This window comes from Lynx canadensis, chromosome D1 (genome assembly GCF_007474595.2).
Source record: "Lynx canadensis isolate LIC74 chromosome D1, mLynCan4.pri.v2, whole genome shotgun sequence".
In the NCBI taxonomy this organism is placed as follows: Eukaryota; Metazoa; Chordata; class Mammalia; order Carnivora; family Felidae; genus Lynx; species Lynx canadensis.
Window position 1 is genome coordinate 30,771,717 of NC_044312.2, and position 17,302 is coordinate 30,789,018.

General features: G+C 38.1%; 1 protein-coding gene across 3 annotated transcripts in view; it reads right to left on the minus strand.

Moving 5' to 3' along the window:
- The window catches only part of NCAPD3 (non-SMC condensin II complex subunit D3), a 62,801-nt gene extending 45,543 nt beyond the window's left edge, over positions 1-17,258 (minus strand). The window contains exons 1-9 of one of the 3 annotated variants that reach the window (XM_030331632.2): positions 17,116-17,258; positions 14,815-14,969; positions 13,172-13,334; positions 4,809-4,993; positions 3,999-4,163; positions 3,833-3,894; positions 3,550-3,637; positions 1,700-1,833; positions 220-292 (exon numbers count right to left, since the gene is read on the minus strand). In XM_030331632.2, coding sequence (XP_030187492.1) covers positions 220-292; positions 1,700-1,833; positions 3,550-3,637; positions 3,833-3,894; positions 3,999-4,163; positions 4,809-4,993; positions 13,172-13,334; positions 14,815-14,969; positions 17,116-17,179 — 1,089 coding nt within the window. In that variant the 5' untranslated portion in view covers positions 17,180-17,258. The remainder of the gene's footprint in view (positions 1-219; positions 293-1,699; positions 1,834-3,549; positions 3,638-3,832; positions 3,895-3,998; positions 4,164-4,808; positions 4,994-13,171; positions 13,335-14,814; positions 14,970-17,115) is intronic. The other 2 variants (XM_030331633.1, XM_032595039.1) reach the window with 2 other exon arrangements.
- Positions 17,259-17,302: the final 44 nt, after the last annotated feature.

A 17,302-nucleotide genomic window follows, 5' to 3' on the forward strand; every position in this document is an offset into this window, starting at 1 on the left:
TTATATTTGAGAGAGAGTGCATGCAGGGGAGTGACAGAGAAGGAGAGAGAATCTCAAGCAGGCTCCGTGCCATCAGCACAGGGCCTGACGCAAGACTCAAACTCACAAACTGTGAGATCATGACCTGAGCAAAAATCAATTGTTGGATACTTAACCAACTGAGCCACCCAGATGCCCTTTCATTATTATTATTACTAATACTATTAAAGCAAATGGTACCTTGGCACAGATGTGCTGGAGTAAGATACGAAGGACTGGGAATATATTCTCCTTTAGTTCATCCACAAGTGAGCTATTAAAAAATAAATAAATAAAAACCACATTGTTTACAATACACCTATGACTACATAAAATAGCAATTTTTCTTGACTCTGTTCTCAAATACCATGACCCTTATGTCTTAGAAAGCCTGAATACTGAAAATATTTACCCTGTATTGCAAACATTGCCTCAGTGAATAAAGAATACAGAGTGTCACAGCAGAAAACCATTCACCACGTCCCATGTATGGTTTTAGAGAGCTGGTGCCAAGCAGACAACTACAGTCAGAGAGGAGCAAATTTGTAATTTTTGAATGACTCTTTTGACTATTTATTGAATTTCACATTAATACTGAAATACAGTATATCCTTTCAGGGTAAATAATAGATTAAGACACAGCACCACCGTGTGGTAGTTCGGTGAAATGCTACTATTTCATTGGATTTGTAACAGTACCTGCCAAACTTTAACCCAAGATTACATAATGCCCAGATGTGACCCATCTTTATGCTAAGTTTATCTGTACCACTGGATGTATACTACTGAACTTGGAGACATTATAAACTGTTAATGGAAGAACTAAAAGTATCTTATGTACTTAATGTTTAAAAAATCTGTAGTCAAAATAAAATAAAAATACACCTAGCAAGAGATAGTTGCACAATGATCACGTGACAGTCTATACCTGGATTCCACCAACCACACCCCGTATCTCCAACAACACTGCATTCCTTGAATACCGGCAGGCATATACACACTCTCATATACTTACCACTTCATTCCACTCCCTCCACATTGCATGCCAAATATTCAATGAAGGAGGGAAAGAAAAGCCAATGACATAGCAAATATGTTTTCCCCAATAAAGCTGAGACACAGAAGTTTTTAGGTGAGGCTAAGTGATTCATGAGAGAAAACTGCTCTATCAATTATTACTAGAGAAGTAAAAATCAACTTAATTCTTCCCTTTAGGAAGTACTACCTGTAGGGGGAAGGGGGATGGAAAAGTGAGAAGAAACAAGAAAAAGTGCAAAGGAACAAAAAGAAAGAGACACAGAGAAGACAGAAATAGAAAAGGGAAAAACAAGACAGACCTGTAAGAGAGGCAAACACCGAGGCAATGATAAAACATAGAAGAAATAACTGTCATTGCTCAGTGCCTGGCCTTACAGGCTGGTGGGAATCAAGCTGGAGGCTGGTGCTAGCCCATGAATTAGATTCTGTATCCCTCAACAAAGCCCCAGTGCAAAGGCTACCAACAGTGACCTAGACCACATGAACCACAGGAGCTCTGAGGGACTTTACTTTGATCCCAAAACCACAACAGGACAGAAATCTGTTAGTTTCCATAGGTGTCAGTAACCTCGGTAATACAGGGCCCAGAAGACTTAAGGGAGAGTGATAAAGAGAGTAAAATGCCAAGCTGTGTGTGCTTCACCTGATGAACTGCACTGCCTGGTTTCTACTGTTGATCACTGGTGATGTAACAGTAAGGGGAGCACGATGGGCTCCTTCGCCTGCTTCTACCATTAATATCACATTTAGCATTTGATGGAAAACACAACCTATAACCTGGAAGAGAAGAAAATTCTATTTAAGGCATGATTGAGAATTCAAGGGCCTCAAAGATAGACATGCAGACCACAGTAAACCATTCCAAGAAGATAAGTCAGATTAACACAGCTTTTGGAACATTTTGGAAATGTTTCTTGGACAATTACCAAGTATTCAATCAACACATGATGAAAACAGTATGAAAACACTGCTTATAGATAATGACAGGAATATCATTTAGTTTCTCTCCTCACCCTCTCAAACTGCAGCCCTGAAATTAGGGCAAATAGAGAATTAATTGTCACTTCTAAACGGCAAAAAAATGCTACTGATAATCTCTCACAGAATCTCTTACAGAAACAAGAATACTTTACACTTGAATTTTCCTGAAGTTTACACTGCACCTTCCAACATTTCTCATATAATTTACTCACCTAACCAATTCATTCATTCTGTAAATAAAACATGTACTGAAAACCAAATATGTGGCAGGCATTGTGTTAAGTTCATATGTATTACTAGATTTTACTATATTTGATCTTAAACCTCACAAAAACTGCAGGAGGTAAGCAAGGCATTCCTACTTCATATGTATTATTATTTCCACTTTACACCTAATAAAAGAGATTCCAAAGGTGAACTGCCCAAAGTCAAGTGATTAAAAGTCTGGCTGAACCCGACATTGTCTAACATCAAGTCAATACTTTCACAATTAAAAAAATCCTACATCTTTAAAGGCACTGTGGACCTAAAGGCATAAATTTCCCAATCCAGCTAATCTTTCCAATGTTATCAAGAGCATGGAAATTGAAAGCATTCATGTGAGTTCTAACACAGCCATACTTTAAACACAGAAATGATAACGGTATAATAAATTATAAAATATAGCACATTTTCTAAACAACAAGCATTATGCTCTGCATCTGAAGGGCATTCTTTCATTTACTCCTCCTGACACACCTAAGAAGATTGAGGCTTTGGAAAGGCTGAGTACCTCATACAAGAATACACAGCTAGACAGGGTGGAGCCAGAATTGAAACACAGGTGTACAAAACCTGGCCCGAGAGCCTCAAACCTTCTTATTAACCACCATGTAACTCGCCCTAGAAATTATGTGTAGCACAGCCACCAAAAGTCATATGACTTCAGTCTATCACATTTTTGGCATGATCTTGTTTTATTAATGATATACAAGTGTATTAACAGCATAATGCTAAAACATCCTTGACTCCAATGTTTAGATAGTGATACTGATAAGGCAGCTCAAGGGGCAAAATCCACATATGAATACTAACCAGGAATGATAACTAGTAATATTTCTGTAGAATTCTCAACTAAAATGATATAAACATTTTAGAAACACTGAAGTGCACATGAAACTTGCCAAGCATTGCCAAGGAAAACTTGAAAATTCCATGACTGTCTAGTCTTTTCAGAACAACCTTATAACACCCTGTTCAGTGTTCTTCCTACCTAATCTACACTGGAACCATTTTTTATGTATGAAACCTAACAATAATTTGCCATGGCCTCCAAGTATTTGAATATCAGTTTGGTTATGAAGAATAGGCAGCAAATAGAAGTGGTGATGCTTTTTATGCTACACACGATACAGAGTCGTGAAAATGACCTAGTTAAAATGGCATCACATCAAATGCTGCCAATGGTTTTCCATTATGATTCAGATTCTTTCAATTCAACTAGGAACTAAATTAAGTCCTTGTCTCCTTTACCTTATCTCCCTCTCCATGAATTGGGGAGCATAGCAAATACAATCCATGATAGGCCAGTTCTGGTATGTACTTTGCTTGGTTAAGGCTTCTAAAGAAAAAGACAGAAGATTAGTTAACGGATATGATTTTATTTGGAATATTCACTAACCCTATAATCAACCACATCCAAATGAATAAACTCTATCTATGTGCCAATTAGGATAAAATAGCATTTATACTTCTGTGAGATCAAAATTTATTACATTACATTTAAATTTCAGCATTGGAAGAATGAGAGCCTCACCTGGCCTGTGTAACATGAAATTCATGAAGAACTGGTTCAAAATTAGTTAATGCAACAAAGACCTAGAAAATAGAAGAAGAGGCCTGATTATTCCTATTCATTAAGTATTAGCCATCATCTCTGCCCTTCTGAGGTTGCCCCAAGGATTTTTGGAATTCTCACTTACTTCTATACAATTCTGTATACACTGTGGCTTTTCTTTCAGGGAAAACTTGGACAGAAGCCGTAAAAAATTCTTCAATAGGTGAAAGATGGCATTTCGAATTTGACAAAGGTCTCGGGCAGAAAAGCAAATACTTTCCTCATCTTCCTGTTCTTCTAGTTCATCCACCTAGATTATAAAGCAATATATAGGTGACTGCATAGTAATGCCTAACACTTTGTCCAATGGTTTTCAATGTACTCAGATCAAGTCCGTTAAACTCCAGGTGGTTGCTGAGCTTCTGAGGTTATGGGACCCTGATCGGGTCCCTTAACTGCTCTGTCTCCACAGCCAGAACAGTAAATCATTGGACTAGATGACTGTACAGTAGTTTTGAGCTCTGCATTTTTGTGTCAATGGGAATTCTTATGTTTCTTGGAAGTTTTCTCTACCTAGTCAGCACACAAGAATTTGGAATTAATGTTATTCCATTATGCTCTTATGGACATGAGTCCTCAGGATACTTCAACCATCCTCTCTGATGACAACAGATGATGTGCAAATATACATGTTCGGATGTTGTCAAGCATACCTGGGAACAAGGCTGGGGAGAGATTATGGGGAGGCTGGAAAGATGAAAAGGTAGAAATATATATTCTCAGCAGTAAATGAAGCCTGAGAAGCAACTTAAAGTCACACTGGAAACCTGATGATGCTTTAGGATCATTTGGTTATAATCACAATGCCTGAAACCATATTTTAATATAAAGTTAACTCTTATATCACAATCATGTGTTGGTACAGATACATTTTATTATTCTACTTACTTCTTACCTCAATATCTTCTTTCCTGGGTGGCTTTCCTCTTTTCCTATTTCCTCTTGGATTAGCCTCAGTGTTCTTAGGCTGTTCTTTCTTTCTTTTCCGATTCAAGTTAGATTCCTGAGGCCAACTCTTCTTTAGAATCTGAATACATTTGTCAAACATCACCTGGTGGAATACTTGATTGGCTACACTGCCTATTCATAAAGAATAAAAGTGGGTTAGATTTGTCTTTTTTGTTTTTTTTTTAAGTTTACGTATTTGAGAAAGACAGAGACAGTGCAAGTTGGGGAAGGGCAGAGAGAGAGAGGGAGAGAGAGACAATCCCAAGCAAGTTCCACGCTGCCAGTGCAGAGCCTGATGCGGGCCCCAAACTCTTGAAACCACGCGATCACGCATGAACTGAGCCAAAACCAAGAGCTGGATGCTTAACCGATTAAGTCACCCAGGTGTCCCAAAAATAAAAAGAATTTTTAAAAAAGGATGTCATTAATGCATTGAATATATGTAGACACTAGTCTGTTTTATAATTTACTACCATGAAATACATATAAATCTATCATAAAAGTTAAAGTTTATCAAAACTTACACACACAACACTTACAGGCTGTATGTGGTGGAATGCATGGTTGAGAGAAATATAAACATAAAAATGCAGTGTTAAGTTATAATGGCATACAGCTACTGTACTACTGTCATAATTTTATAGCCACCTCCCATTCATACTGCAATGAGCTTGAATACTGTGGGTACCCACTTAACACCATTTGATGCTAATCATCTCAGTATAAGCAGATTGTCTCTACAGTAAACTGTGTATTGCAGGAAAAAGTGATCTCTCGCAGTTTTTGAGTATTTTTCACTGTGTTTAGTCCAGTGCTGCAAACTGTGAACAACACCATGGAGCCCATACGAAGTGCCACTAGTGAAGTGCTCACAAGAAACAAAGAGAATTCATGACATTACAAGGAGCAGCCTGACTTCGGATTCTGTCTCTCTCCTGCACTGACAGCACAGAGCCTGCTTCGGATTCTCTGTCTCTCTCCCTCTCCGCACCCCCCCTGCTTGTGCTCTCTCTCTTTCTCAAAATAAACATTAAAAAAAAAAAGAAAAGAAAAGAAAGTGCAGCTTTATGTGGGTGCAGGATTGTTATTAGAAAGCTATACCTATATGATTCAAGAAAAAGCAAAGTCATTATATGACAACTTAAAGCAAAAGGAAGGTGAAGGATCTAAAGTAAGAGAATTTAATGTCAGCAAAGGATGGTTTGATAACTTTAGAAAGAGATTTGGCTTAAAAAAGTGTCATGATAACAGGAGAAACAGCTTCCACCAACCAAAAGGCAAGCAGACAAGTTCCCAGACACCTTTAAGAAAATCACTGAGGAGAAAGGACATCTGCCTGAACAAGTTTTTAATGCAGACAAAAGTGCCTGATTCTGGAGAAAATCATCACAAAGGACATTTATTAGTTGAGGGAGAGAAGCAAACACCAGGATTTAAGGTAGGAAGGGATAGGTTAGCTCTACTGTTTTGTGCAAATGCAGTCAGATTTATGATCAAGACTGCACTTTTCTATATAGCTGCTAACCCTAGAGCCTTGAAGGGAAAAGATAAACACTAGTTGACAGTCCTTTGCTTTTAAAACAAGAAGGCCTAGATAATGAGAACCCATTTTTTGGATTGGTTCCATTGATGCTTTGTCCCTGAAGTCAGGAAGTACCCTGCCAATAAATGACTGCCTTTTAAAGTTCTTTTGATATTGGACAAAGCCCTTGGCCACCCAGAACCCCATGAGTTCAAGACAAAAGGCAGAGATCTACTTGCCCCCAGACACATCTCTAATACAATCTCTAGATAGGGAGTCATAAAGACTTTTAAGGTTCATTACACACAGTACTCCATGGAAAGGACTGTCAACCCTATGGAAGACAATCCTGACAGAGGGCACACCATCGAAGTCTAGAAGGATTACACCACTGAAGATGCCACTGTTGTTATGGAAGAAGCCAAGAAAGCCATTCAGCTCCAAACAATAAATTCCTGCTGGAGAAAACTGTGTCCACATTTTGTGTATGACTTCACAGGACTTATGACAGAGCCAATCAAGGAAATCATGAAAGAGATTGTGGATATGGCAAAAAAATGTGTGTGTGTGTGGGGGGGAGGGGGGTTCAAGATATAGATCTTGGAGAAATTCAAGAGCTAACAGGCCCAACACCACAGGAATGAACAGAAGATGATGTGCCTCTGAACCAGTGCCAGACAATGAGAAAGAAGACACTAACAGGGGTGCCTGGGTAGCTCCAGTCAGTTAGGTGTCTGACTCTTGATTTCATCTCAGGTCATGATCTCATGGTTCGTGGGATGAAGCCCTGCTTCGGGCTCTGCACCAATAGTGCAGAGCTTACTTGCGATTCTGTCTCTCCCTCTCTCTCTCTCTGCCTCTACTCTGCTCATGTTGTCTCTATCAAAATAAATAAACATTAAAAAAAAAAAAAAGAAGTGCCAGAAAACAAATCGATGTTAGACAATCTAGCAGAAGGTTCTGATCATTTAAGACTGCTTTTCACTCCTTTCTTTTATTACATGGACTTTTCTATGATATGGGCACTGAAACTACAACAAATGATGGATAAAGGATTGGTACCATACAGAAACATTTTTAGAGAAATGAAAAAGCAAAAATTCAGACCAATTACAATGTATTTCTGTGAAATGACCCTGTGTGTACCTCTCTTTCCACCTCTGAGACAGCAAGACCAACCCCAGCTCGTTCTCCTCCTCCTCCTCCTCAGCCTACTCAACATGAAGACGACGATGAAGACCTTTCTGATGGTCCACTTCCACTTAATGAACAACAAATAATCATCATGATGTACAGTCAGTGATCTTATCTGCTGTGCATGTGTTATCTTCGTGTGAGTATCTAATAAGTGTACAGCAAGAACTATACAAGGTGTTTCTGTGTTCTCATCATCATTACCTAAGTATTCACGGTGTAGGACACCATGTGCAAGATTTGAGTAGAAGTGGACAGCCTATTCTTACATAGATATAAGGTGAGTGATATTTAACATAAAATTAACAATATGTTAATTTTCTTACTGTTTTAGAACTTTAGGGGCACCTGGGTGGCTCAGTTGGTTCAGCATCCAACTCTTATTTTGGCTCAGGTCATGATCTCATGGTTTGGGAGTTTCAGCCCCATGTCAAGCTCGACACTGACAGTGCAGGGCCTGCTTGGGATTCTCTCTCTCCCTCTCTCCCTGCCCCTCTCCTGCTCTCTCGCTCTCTCTTAAAATAAATAAACTTTAAAAAGAACTTTAGTTTCAGGGGAGCCTGGGTGACTCAGTTGGTTAAGCATCCAACTTTTGATCTCAGCTCGCATCATGATCTCATGGTTCGTGAGTTTGAGTCCTACATTGGGCTAACACACTGTCGGTGCAGAGCCTGCTTGGGATTTGTTCTCTCTCTCTCCGTCCCTCCCCTTGGTCCCCCATGTGCTCTCTCACTCTCTCTCTCAAAATAAATAAACTTAAAAACAAAAAAAAAAGAACTTCAGTTTCAAAGAGTTACATTACTATATAGTATCTCTTTTTCTCTGGTAACTGAAGAAACTGTGTATCAGCCTATCATCACAGGTTTTTTTTTTTTTTTTAATGTAACAATGTTTCCAATGCAGCATTATGAATACAGCTGTAATACTGTATGCCATAAAAACTTCATAATGATTCATTCATTAGTGTATAGCCCAGGACTCCATGAACTAATCTTATACTACACTACCATAAAGCAATCATTTTGCTGCTTCTTATCAATGCATGAATCGTTATACCTATAAATAAATATGAATTCCTTTTTCATGTTATCTTTTTATTTTTTTGTCTAATGTTAATAATATATATAACACCTAAAGTGTTTTGTATCCCATAAGACAACACTGATATAGGTACTCACAGCAAGACAATTCATCTTGTAAAGAAATAATGTAAACTTATGGTACCGATACAGTATAGTACTGTAATGTGTTTTCTTTATGATTTTCTTAATAACATTTTCTTTTCTTTAGCTTACTGTATTGTAAGAAAACAGTATAAAATAAATACACAATAATATGTGTTAATTGACTGTTTATGTTATTGGTAAGGCTTCTGGTCAACAGTAAGCTATTAGTTAAGTTATGGGGAGTCAAGAGTTACACAGGGATTTTTGACTGCGGGAGAGGTCAGTACCCCTAAGCTCTGTAATAACATTTCAGGATAGTCCTCAAATATTTGGAAATTGGATACACTATTAAATAACTCAGAGGTGTAAGGAGAAATCACAAGAAAAATCAGAAAACTGCTTTGGCTTCAATGATAATAAAAACAAATCATCAGAATTTGCAGGGTGCAGATAAAGCAGTACATAGGGAAATTTGCCAGATAAGAGAAGTAAGCAAGAACAAAGATCTAAGCAACCACCTTAAGAAATCAGAATAAAAGCAAATTAAACCAAAGTAAGATGGAAGGCAATAAAAGACCAAAATCACTGAAATAAGAAATGGACAAAGAATAGAGTATAATCAATAACATCAAAAGTGGTTCTTTGAAATGATCAATACAATTAATAAACCTCTATCTACAGGGATGAAAACAACAACAAAAGGAATACAAATTATCAATCAGATATGAAAGAAGACATATCACTACAGATTCTGCAAACAAAAATATTTCCAAGCAAACTGCATGCCTACATGACTTCATTATTGAATTCTACCAAAAATTTAAGGCAGAAGAACAACCAGTTCTTCACATACTTCCAAAATATAAAAAAGGCAAGAACACTACCCAACTCATTCTATGAGACTGGTATCCTGAAACCCAGGCCAGACAAAGGCATATCAAAAAAAGAATGTCCTTTATGAATACAGATGCAAAGTCTTCAATAAAATATTAGCTAACAAAATCCGACAACACATAAAAAGGTTATACACTATCATCAAGGAAATGCAAAACTAGTTTAACATGAAAATCTATCAACATAATACATTCTATTATTGGAATAAAGAACCACAAGACCATCCCACAGATACAAAAAAGCAAATAACAAAATCTAATATCCTTTCATAATAAAACATTCAACAAACTAGGAACAACAATCTCATAAAGGTGATTCTTACAACAATCACAGCAAATATCATGTACTTAAGGACAAAATACTGAAAGTTTTCCTTCTGAGATCAGGAACAAGACAAGATGCCCACCTCCTGACTTCTGCTCAGTACTATACTGGAGGACCTAACCAGGGCAATTAGGGAAGAAAAAGAAATAAAAGGCACCCAAACTGGAAAAGAAGTAAAATTATGTCTACTTACAAGCAACATAATCTTATATATAGAAAATCTTATTAGTAACAATAAATGAGTTCAGCAAAGTTGCAGGGTATGAGATCAGTAATAAAAAATCAACTGTACTTTTCTGATTTAAAAAAGGCAGAAGACCTGAATAGACAGTTTTCCAAAAAAGACATACAAATGGCCAACAGGCACATGAAAAGAAGTTCAAAAATACTAATCATCAGGGAAATGCAAATTAAAACCACAATGAGATATAACCTCACACCTGCCAGAATGACTAAAATCAAAAAGACAAGAAATGACAAATGTTGGCGAGGATGTGGAGAGAAAGGAATCCTCATGCACTATTGGTGGTAATATTGGTACAGCCACCATGGAAAGGAAATAGCACAGAAGTTCCTCATAAAATTAAAAATTGACATACCCTACAATCCAGTAATTCCACTACTGGGTATCTATCCAAAGAAAAACACTAAATCAAAAATATAAATGCACCCCTATGTTCACTGCAGCATTATTTACAATAGTCAAGACATGGAAGCAATCTAAGATTCCATCAATAGATGAATGGATAAAGAAGATGTGAGATCGAAGTAATGGAATATTACTCAGCTATAAAAAAGAATGAAATCTTGCCTTTTGCAACAACACAGATGGACCTAGAGGGTATGTGCTAAATGAAATAAGTCAGACAACGGGGAGCCTGGGTGGCTCAGTGGGTTAAGCGTCTGACTTCGGCTTAGGTCATGAACTTGTGGTCTGTGAGTTCAAGACCCGGGTTGGGCTCTGTGCTGACAGCTTGGAGCCTGGAGCCTGCTTCAGATTCTGTGTCTCCCTCTCTCTCTGCCCTTCCCCTGCTCACACTGTCTCTGTCTCTCAAAAATCAATAAATGTTAAAAACAAAAAAATAAAAAGGAAATGTCAGACAAATATCATATGATTTCACATATAAGTGAAAACTAAACACAAAACAAACAAAAAAAGCTGAAACAACCCATAAACACAGAGAACAAACTGGTAGTTGGTAAAGGGGAGAGGGGTTGGGAGATGGGCAAAATGGGTGAGGGGAAGTGGAAGGTACAGGCTTCCAGTTACAGAATGAGTAAGTTATGGGGATAAAATGCACAGCACAGGGAATATACTCAATGGTACTGTGACAGCATTGAGTGGTGACAGATGATAGCCTCACTTGTGGTGAGCATAGCATAAGGTACAGACTTTTCATACAGACTTATCCAAACACTATATTGTACACCTAAAATTAACATAACGTTGTATATTGACTATACTTAAATAATAAATAAGTAGATAAATTGTACTTCTACACACTACCAGTAAACAATCTGAAAATGAAATTGAGAAAACAATTTCATCTACAATAGCACGGAAAAGAATAAAATACTTAGGTATAAGTTTAACCAAGTAAGTGTACGTTGGAAAGTATAAAATGTCATTGAAACAAATTAGAGAAGACCTAAATGGAAAGACATCCTGTGTTCATGGATCAGAAGACATAATGTTGTTAAGATGGCAATACTCCCCAAATTGATCTATAAATTCAGTGCAGTAACTGTCAAAATCGTAGAAGCCTTTTTTTGGGCAGAAATTGACATGTAACTCCTACAATTCACATGGAAATAAAAGGGACCCAGAATAACCAAAACATCTTGAAAAAGAACACACTATGATTAAAAATTAAGTGTCAACAGCATCCCAACCATAATCTGGAAACATTTAAAAACAGAAGGTAATTAGCATAAACACTCTCTGGAAAGATGCAAGTAGCCAATAATGAACAACACTCTTTGCTTTGGCATAAATCTCAACCTTAATCAGAAGGATCTGCATCTAGCAAGCGAAGAGAAGAGTAAAACTGGGTTCCTAAAATCACCACTCTTCTGTGAGACAACTCAGTTCCAACTGAGATATTGCTTAGCAACTAAAGTCTTTAGGAACTTATTTCAAAAGTCATGATTGGGAGCTTTAACAATAATATAAATTAATGTCCAAGGCTTTATATGTCTTTTTACCAATTCCCAATCACATGGAATAAATCCTTAACATTCATTACAAATGAACTTGTATAAACTATGACAAGCAGCATAAATGCTGACTAATCTTGTGATTTTCTTGTCTATATGAACTTTAGGTTCTCCAGCCACATCTCCCTCTGTTCCAGCCTCTCTTACCTTAGGTTTGGGGTGTGTAGAAGGGACTCCTTTATTGCGCACAGGAGGAACAGCCACCTGAGCGCTCTGACAATAAGGGAAGTAGAACAGTGCTCATAAATAGACTCCTTTCCTGTGCTTTCCTTCATCAAGCATTACTAGCTATTCTCATGTTTTCTTTATTAGAATGGTTTTAACCTATTTTTCCATATCTGCATAGGAGAGAGATATATATATATAACACAATGACTCTCCAGCAGTCTTTCTCAGTCTGGACGGGGAGTCAGGAGATGAGTGGGTGGTATCAGGTTTTTATACTAGATGGTGGTGGGTGGGAATGGAGCTCTTATAGCTTGGAAACAAACCCCTTCAGCCTTATCCCTCTGATATTAATCGTATTAGGTTATAGACACAGCATATTACAATACAAACACACTTAAAGAAACGAGGCTTGGGGCGCCTGGGTGGCTCAGTCGGTTGAGTGTCTGACTTCGGCTCAGGTCATGATCTCACAGCTCGTGAGCTCAAGCCCCACGTCAGACTCTTTGCTGACAGCTCAGAGCCTGGAGCCTGCTTCTGTTTCTGTGTCTCCCTCTCTCTCTGCCCCTAACCCACTTGCATTCTGTCTTTGTCTCTCTCAAAAATAAGTAAACACCAAAAAAAAAAAATTTAAAGAAACACATTTCTTGAACACCTATAACAAGCCATGTATTTCACAGACTCATTGTATTTAATTTTTAGAACAACTCTATAAGATGGGTTGCCCCTGCCTCATTTTATAAGTGAGAAAAAGAAATACAAGAGTTCAAAACAATGTAGAAATTTAAAACAAAAATATATTTATCTTATGATCAAATATATACATACCTGGTACTTCCAGCAGCAGAAAATAAAGCCCAGCAGCATGAAGGCCATACTGTCGATATTGCACACTGACACTTTTCTTATGGACAGTTTGAACAAAGTGATAGAACAATGCCACCAGTGCCCTGTGAGAAATACTGTTTTCAATGAAGAAGGTCCATATGCTCTGTGGGGAGGGAGAAACATAAAAGCCAATAATTAGAGAAATTGGAAAATCTCCTATTATTTAATTTTTGCAAGTATTTAGTACCTTATTTAAAAAAAAAAAAAAACAAACAAACGACCAACCTGGCTCCTAATTCTAAATGTTTGCTATCTTCTAAGGGATTGAAAAAAAATTAAAATGTAGTATTCAAAATTATAAAAATAAATAAGTACATAAGAAATTTAAATAATTAGATATCAAAATAATTTGGGGATAGGTTTGAAGCATATATATTTCTGAAATTATCATAGCCAAAAACTATAGTAAGACCTTTAGGACACCCTATATTTGTGTTTACTCAAAGAAGTTACCTATCCAGCTATATTAAATGTACTCAAAATCATTTATCGCTCTAATTACTAAATGAAGAAATTAGAGCCGTTTACTTAAATGTAAATCTCTACGGGCAATGGGAACAGGAAAAGAAATACCTGAAAGTTTCTCCCTCAGCAGATTTCATAAGTAGCCAAAGTGAGAAAGGAAATATACCCTAGACTATAAACCACTATTTTATTAATTGTATCGTGGTTCCATGTTTTGCCAATTAAACACATGATAAGGAAACGGGTTATTTCTATAAACCAAACAGCAGGGAACTAAATATGATTTATCCTGGAGTACCTTGAAAAAAACACAGGCCCACAGATGTCAAGCAATCAGACCCTATACTTGCTGCTCCCCTGAAGACAGGGAAAATGGCAAGTAATGCCTTGGCTTAGCTACACTAGTTAGCATGTGCCACTTTTACGGAAGAGCCCATTTAAAATCCTGTCAGTACTCTGCATTCTTTCACCATGAAACTTCTGGAAGAAATCACCTCCTACCTTTATAGTAGTTACCTCCTCATTCCTAATGCCACTTCAGCTCCACCCCACTTCCCTGTAACTGTGACCTTACACGTCACCAAGGATGATCCAATCACCTCTGAGGGGTGACTGTGCCTGCCCATGACCTCTGCAGCACGTGATACCTGGCCACTTCCTGGTCTTCATATCAACACTCTCCACACTACGACTGTGCACCTATAGGTCACCCTCAACCAGCTTTTTTAAACTTGTCCTGTCCTCTTCTCTTCCTCCCTGACCTCATGCATTGTTGCACTTCATCCATCACCTTGTCTCAGAATTGAGAGGACTCTATCTATTTTATTAAATCTTCACTTCTTTCCTAGTCTTCCAATTCACATTTCCAGTGACCCGTTACATCTCTCTAAGAATTTCCTAACAGAATCTCACATTCCAAAGCCTAAATCTGAATTTCCCCACTTGACTTAGCTATTAGCTACTAAGATTTTCTAACAGACGAACCACATTCTTTATGCTATCCTTACCATACTCCTTATGAACTGTATACTAAAAAGGCTAAGCTTCAGATTATAATGACTTTCATCTTCCACTTCTAACACCTAAAGATGGCTGGTTCGATTTTTTTTTTTTTTTACCTCTGTAGATCCATGTTCTTCAGTAGCAAAGGGAAAAACACTTTCATATAGTTTTATAAATGCATTCAATCCAGACTCTATGATTTCTGCTTCTATGCTGGGATCCAAAGGTTCGGTCTCTGTAAAATCCAGTTCCCACACTGTGTCCACCCATTCTAGTGGGAAAATGCAATGAAATCAATAACTTTTCTATCACAAGTAAAACACCAATCATTTTAAACACCAGGCACGTTCAAAAAGAAAAAAGGAACTAGTCATAATTCACCTAGAATTATACAATAGAAGTGTAGCATAATTAAACGAAAGCAGAAAAGGTTAAAAAATATTTTTTAAATCAGAACTGACAGCTGCTAAAAGATTGATCATCTTCTGAAATTATCAAGAAGGAACACACATTTTAGATATGACAGCCTTATGGAATGACACATCAAAACACTAATGATATGGCTACCCCATAAGTTCATTCTGGAGAAAGAGAGGTTAATAAAAGAATGCCTCAGATGTCCCTGTGTGAAACTCTTACAATCAAGTTAATAAACCCAAATAAAGCACATAAGCACAAAGGGACATGTGAAACAACTGACAGTTTACCACAATTTAATTATTCATTCACTCTTTCCTAATCATTCTCCTAACAAATACAATCTTCTTCCTAAAAACGTTCTATCTTTTCCTGTCTCTTTCTTTCATATATTCTCCCATTTTTTTTACATGCATATTTTTAAACATATACCAGTATTTTTACTTTATTTCTGGATTACACCTACCCAAGTCTCAATGAAAAAAGAAAAGATCTGGTGTCAGGAAATGAAAAAATTCAGGGGAGCCTTGGTGGCTCAGTCAGTTGAGTGTCCAAATCAGGTCATGATCTCACAGTTCGTGAGTTTGAGTACATCAGGCTGCTCGCTGCTGTCAGCACAAAACCTGCTTTGGATCCTCTGTGCCCCTCTCTCTCCACCCCTCCCCTGCACTCTCTCTCAAAAAAAAATTTTTTTTCAATAAATGATAGCTACTATTATTATTTTTACGATGGATCAGTGTTAAAACAGTAACAGGTATGTAAAACACTACACAGCATAACAGAAAATATGGGAGAGGTGGGAAGGATGGCAGAGGTGGGAAGAATGATTCTGCTTCAATTGGACCTAAATGTGGGAGTTTACCAGGGAAAGAAATGCAAAAAAAAAAAAAAAAAAAAAAAAAAAAAATGCATCCCAGACAGAGGGAACTAAGAGAAAGAAAGTATAACCTGTTTAAAAATGAACAAAATAGTTATAGCACTCAGTCTTCGCGTGAAGGGGGAGAGTCATTATTAGTATTCAGCAGTTACTATGTGCCAGGTATTAAATTAATCTTCACAAAACTGTGAGGTGGATATTATTTTAATCCCCATTTGACATGTAAGGAAACTAAGGCTTAGCAAGGTTAAGCGTCTTGCCCAGTGATACAGAGATGGTAAGCTATGGAACCAATCCCACCCACTATTTTGACTCAAAAGGTTAAGCTCTTAGAAAAGAACACTGCAGTGAATGGTGAAAGCTCTTACAGGGTATGCCAAAGATTTGGTATTTATTTAACAAATAGAAGGGTAACATTAAAGGTTTAAAGACCTGACAGGGTGACGTTGGTGTTTTCAAAAGAGACCCCAGGAGAGATGCGGGGAATGGGCTGGAAGAGTTAGCATGAGAAAGCTGCTTGGATAATTCAATTGCATAGGTTGCCCATAATAAGGGCTTGCTGCTGGACAGCAGCATCAGGAAAAGGAGCAAGGAGGACCCGAGAGACATCTCTGAGGGGAGAACAACCGGTGGTTGTAAGCATGAAAGATGAAGGAAGAATGTTATGACTCCCAGGTTTGTGGATTGGCTGCTACCATTAGCTGGCTTCAGGAATCCAGTTTCACGCATGTGACGTTTGAAGTGCCTGTGAGACATCCATTTAAACCAACGAACATGAACTTCAGGAAATAAGTCTGAACGAAGAAATAGATTTGCTATGTAAAACCACAAAAATGGATGAGGCTGTCGGTGAAGATTTGCAGAATAAGCAAGGCCGAGAAAACATGCAAAAGAACTAAAAGACCAGACAATATAAGCCCCCCCCCTTTTTTTTCGTTCCTTTACTAGGTTGAGCCCCTATTCAAGAGCTGGCTCGCCAATGCCCTAGAGTGCACAGACCTGGAGATCCCAGAGTCTGCCAAGAGGAGGGCCCCACCCCCACCCCAAGCCCGGGCAGAGGAGCACCGCAGTGGCAAAGCACCACAGTTCGGCCTCTCCGAGACTCACGGCCTCGTTTTCTCACCAGGGCTGAGATCCAACGGGCACCAGGGCTGCAGGCCACTCCCAAGGCCCGGCAGAGCCACCATTATCTCTCAAGAACCGGCTAGCCACCGCGGTGGTCAACTTTCAAAGCTCGCTCCCGCGCGCGCTCCAAGACGTTCCTGTGGACCAATCACAACGTGGTGGAATTTCCCACCGACTAATCATAG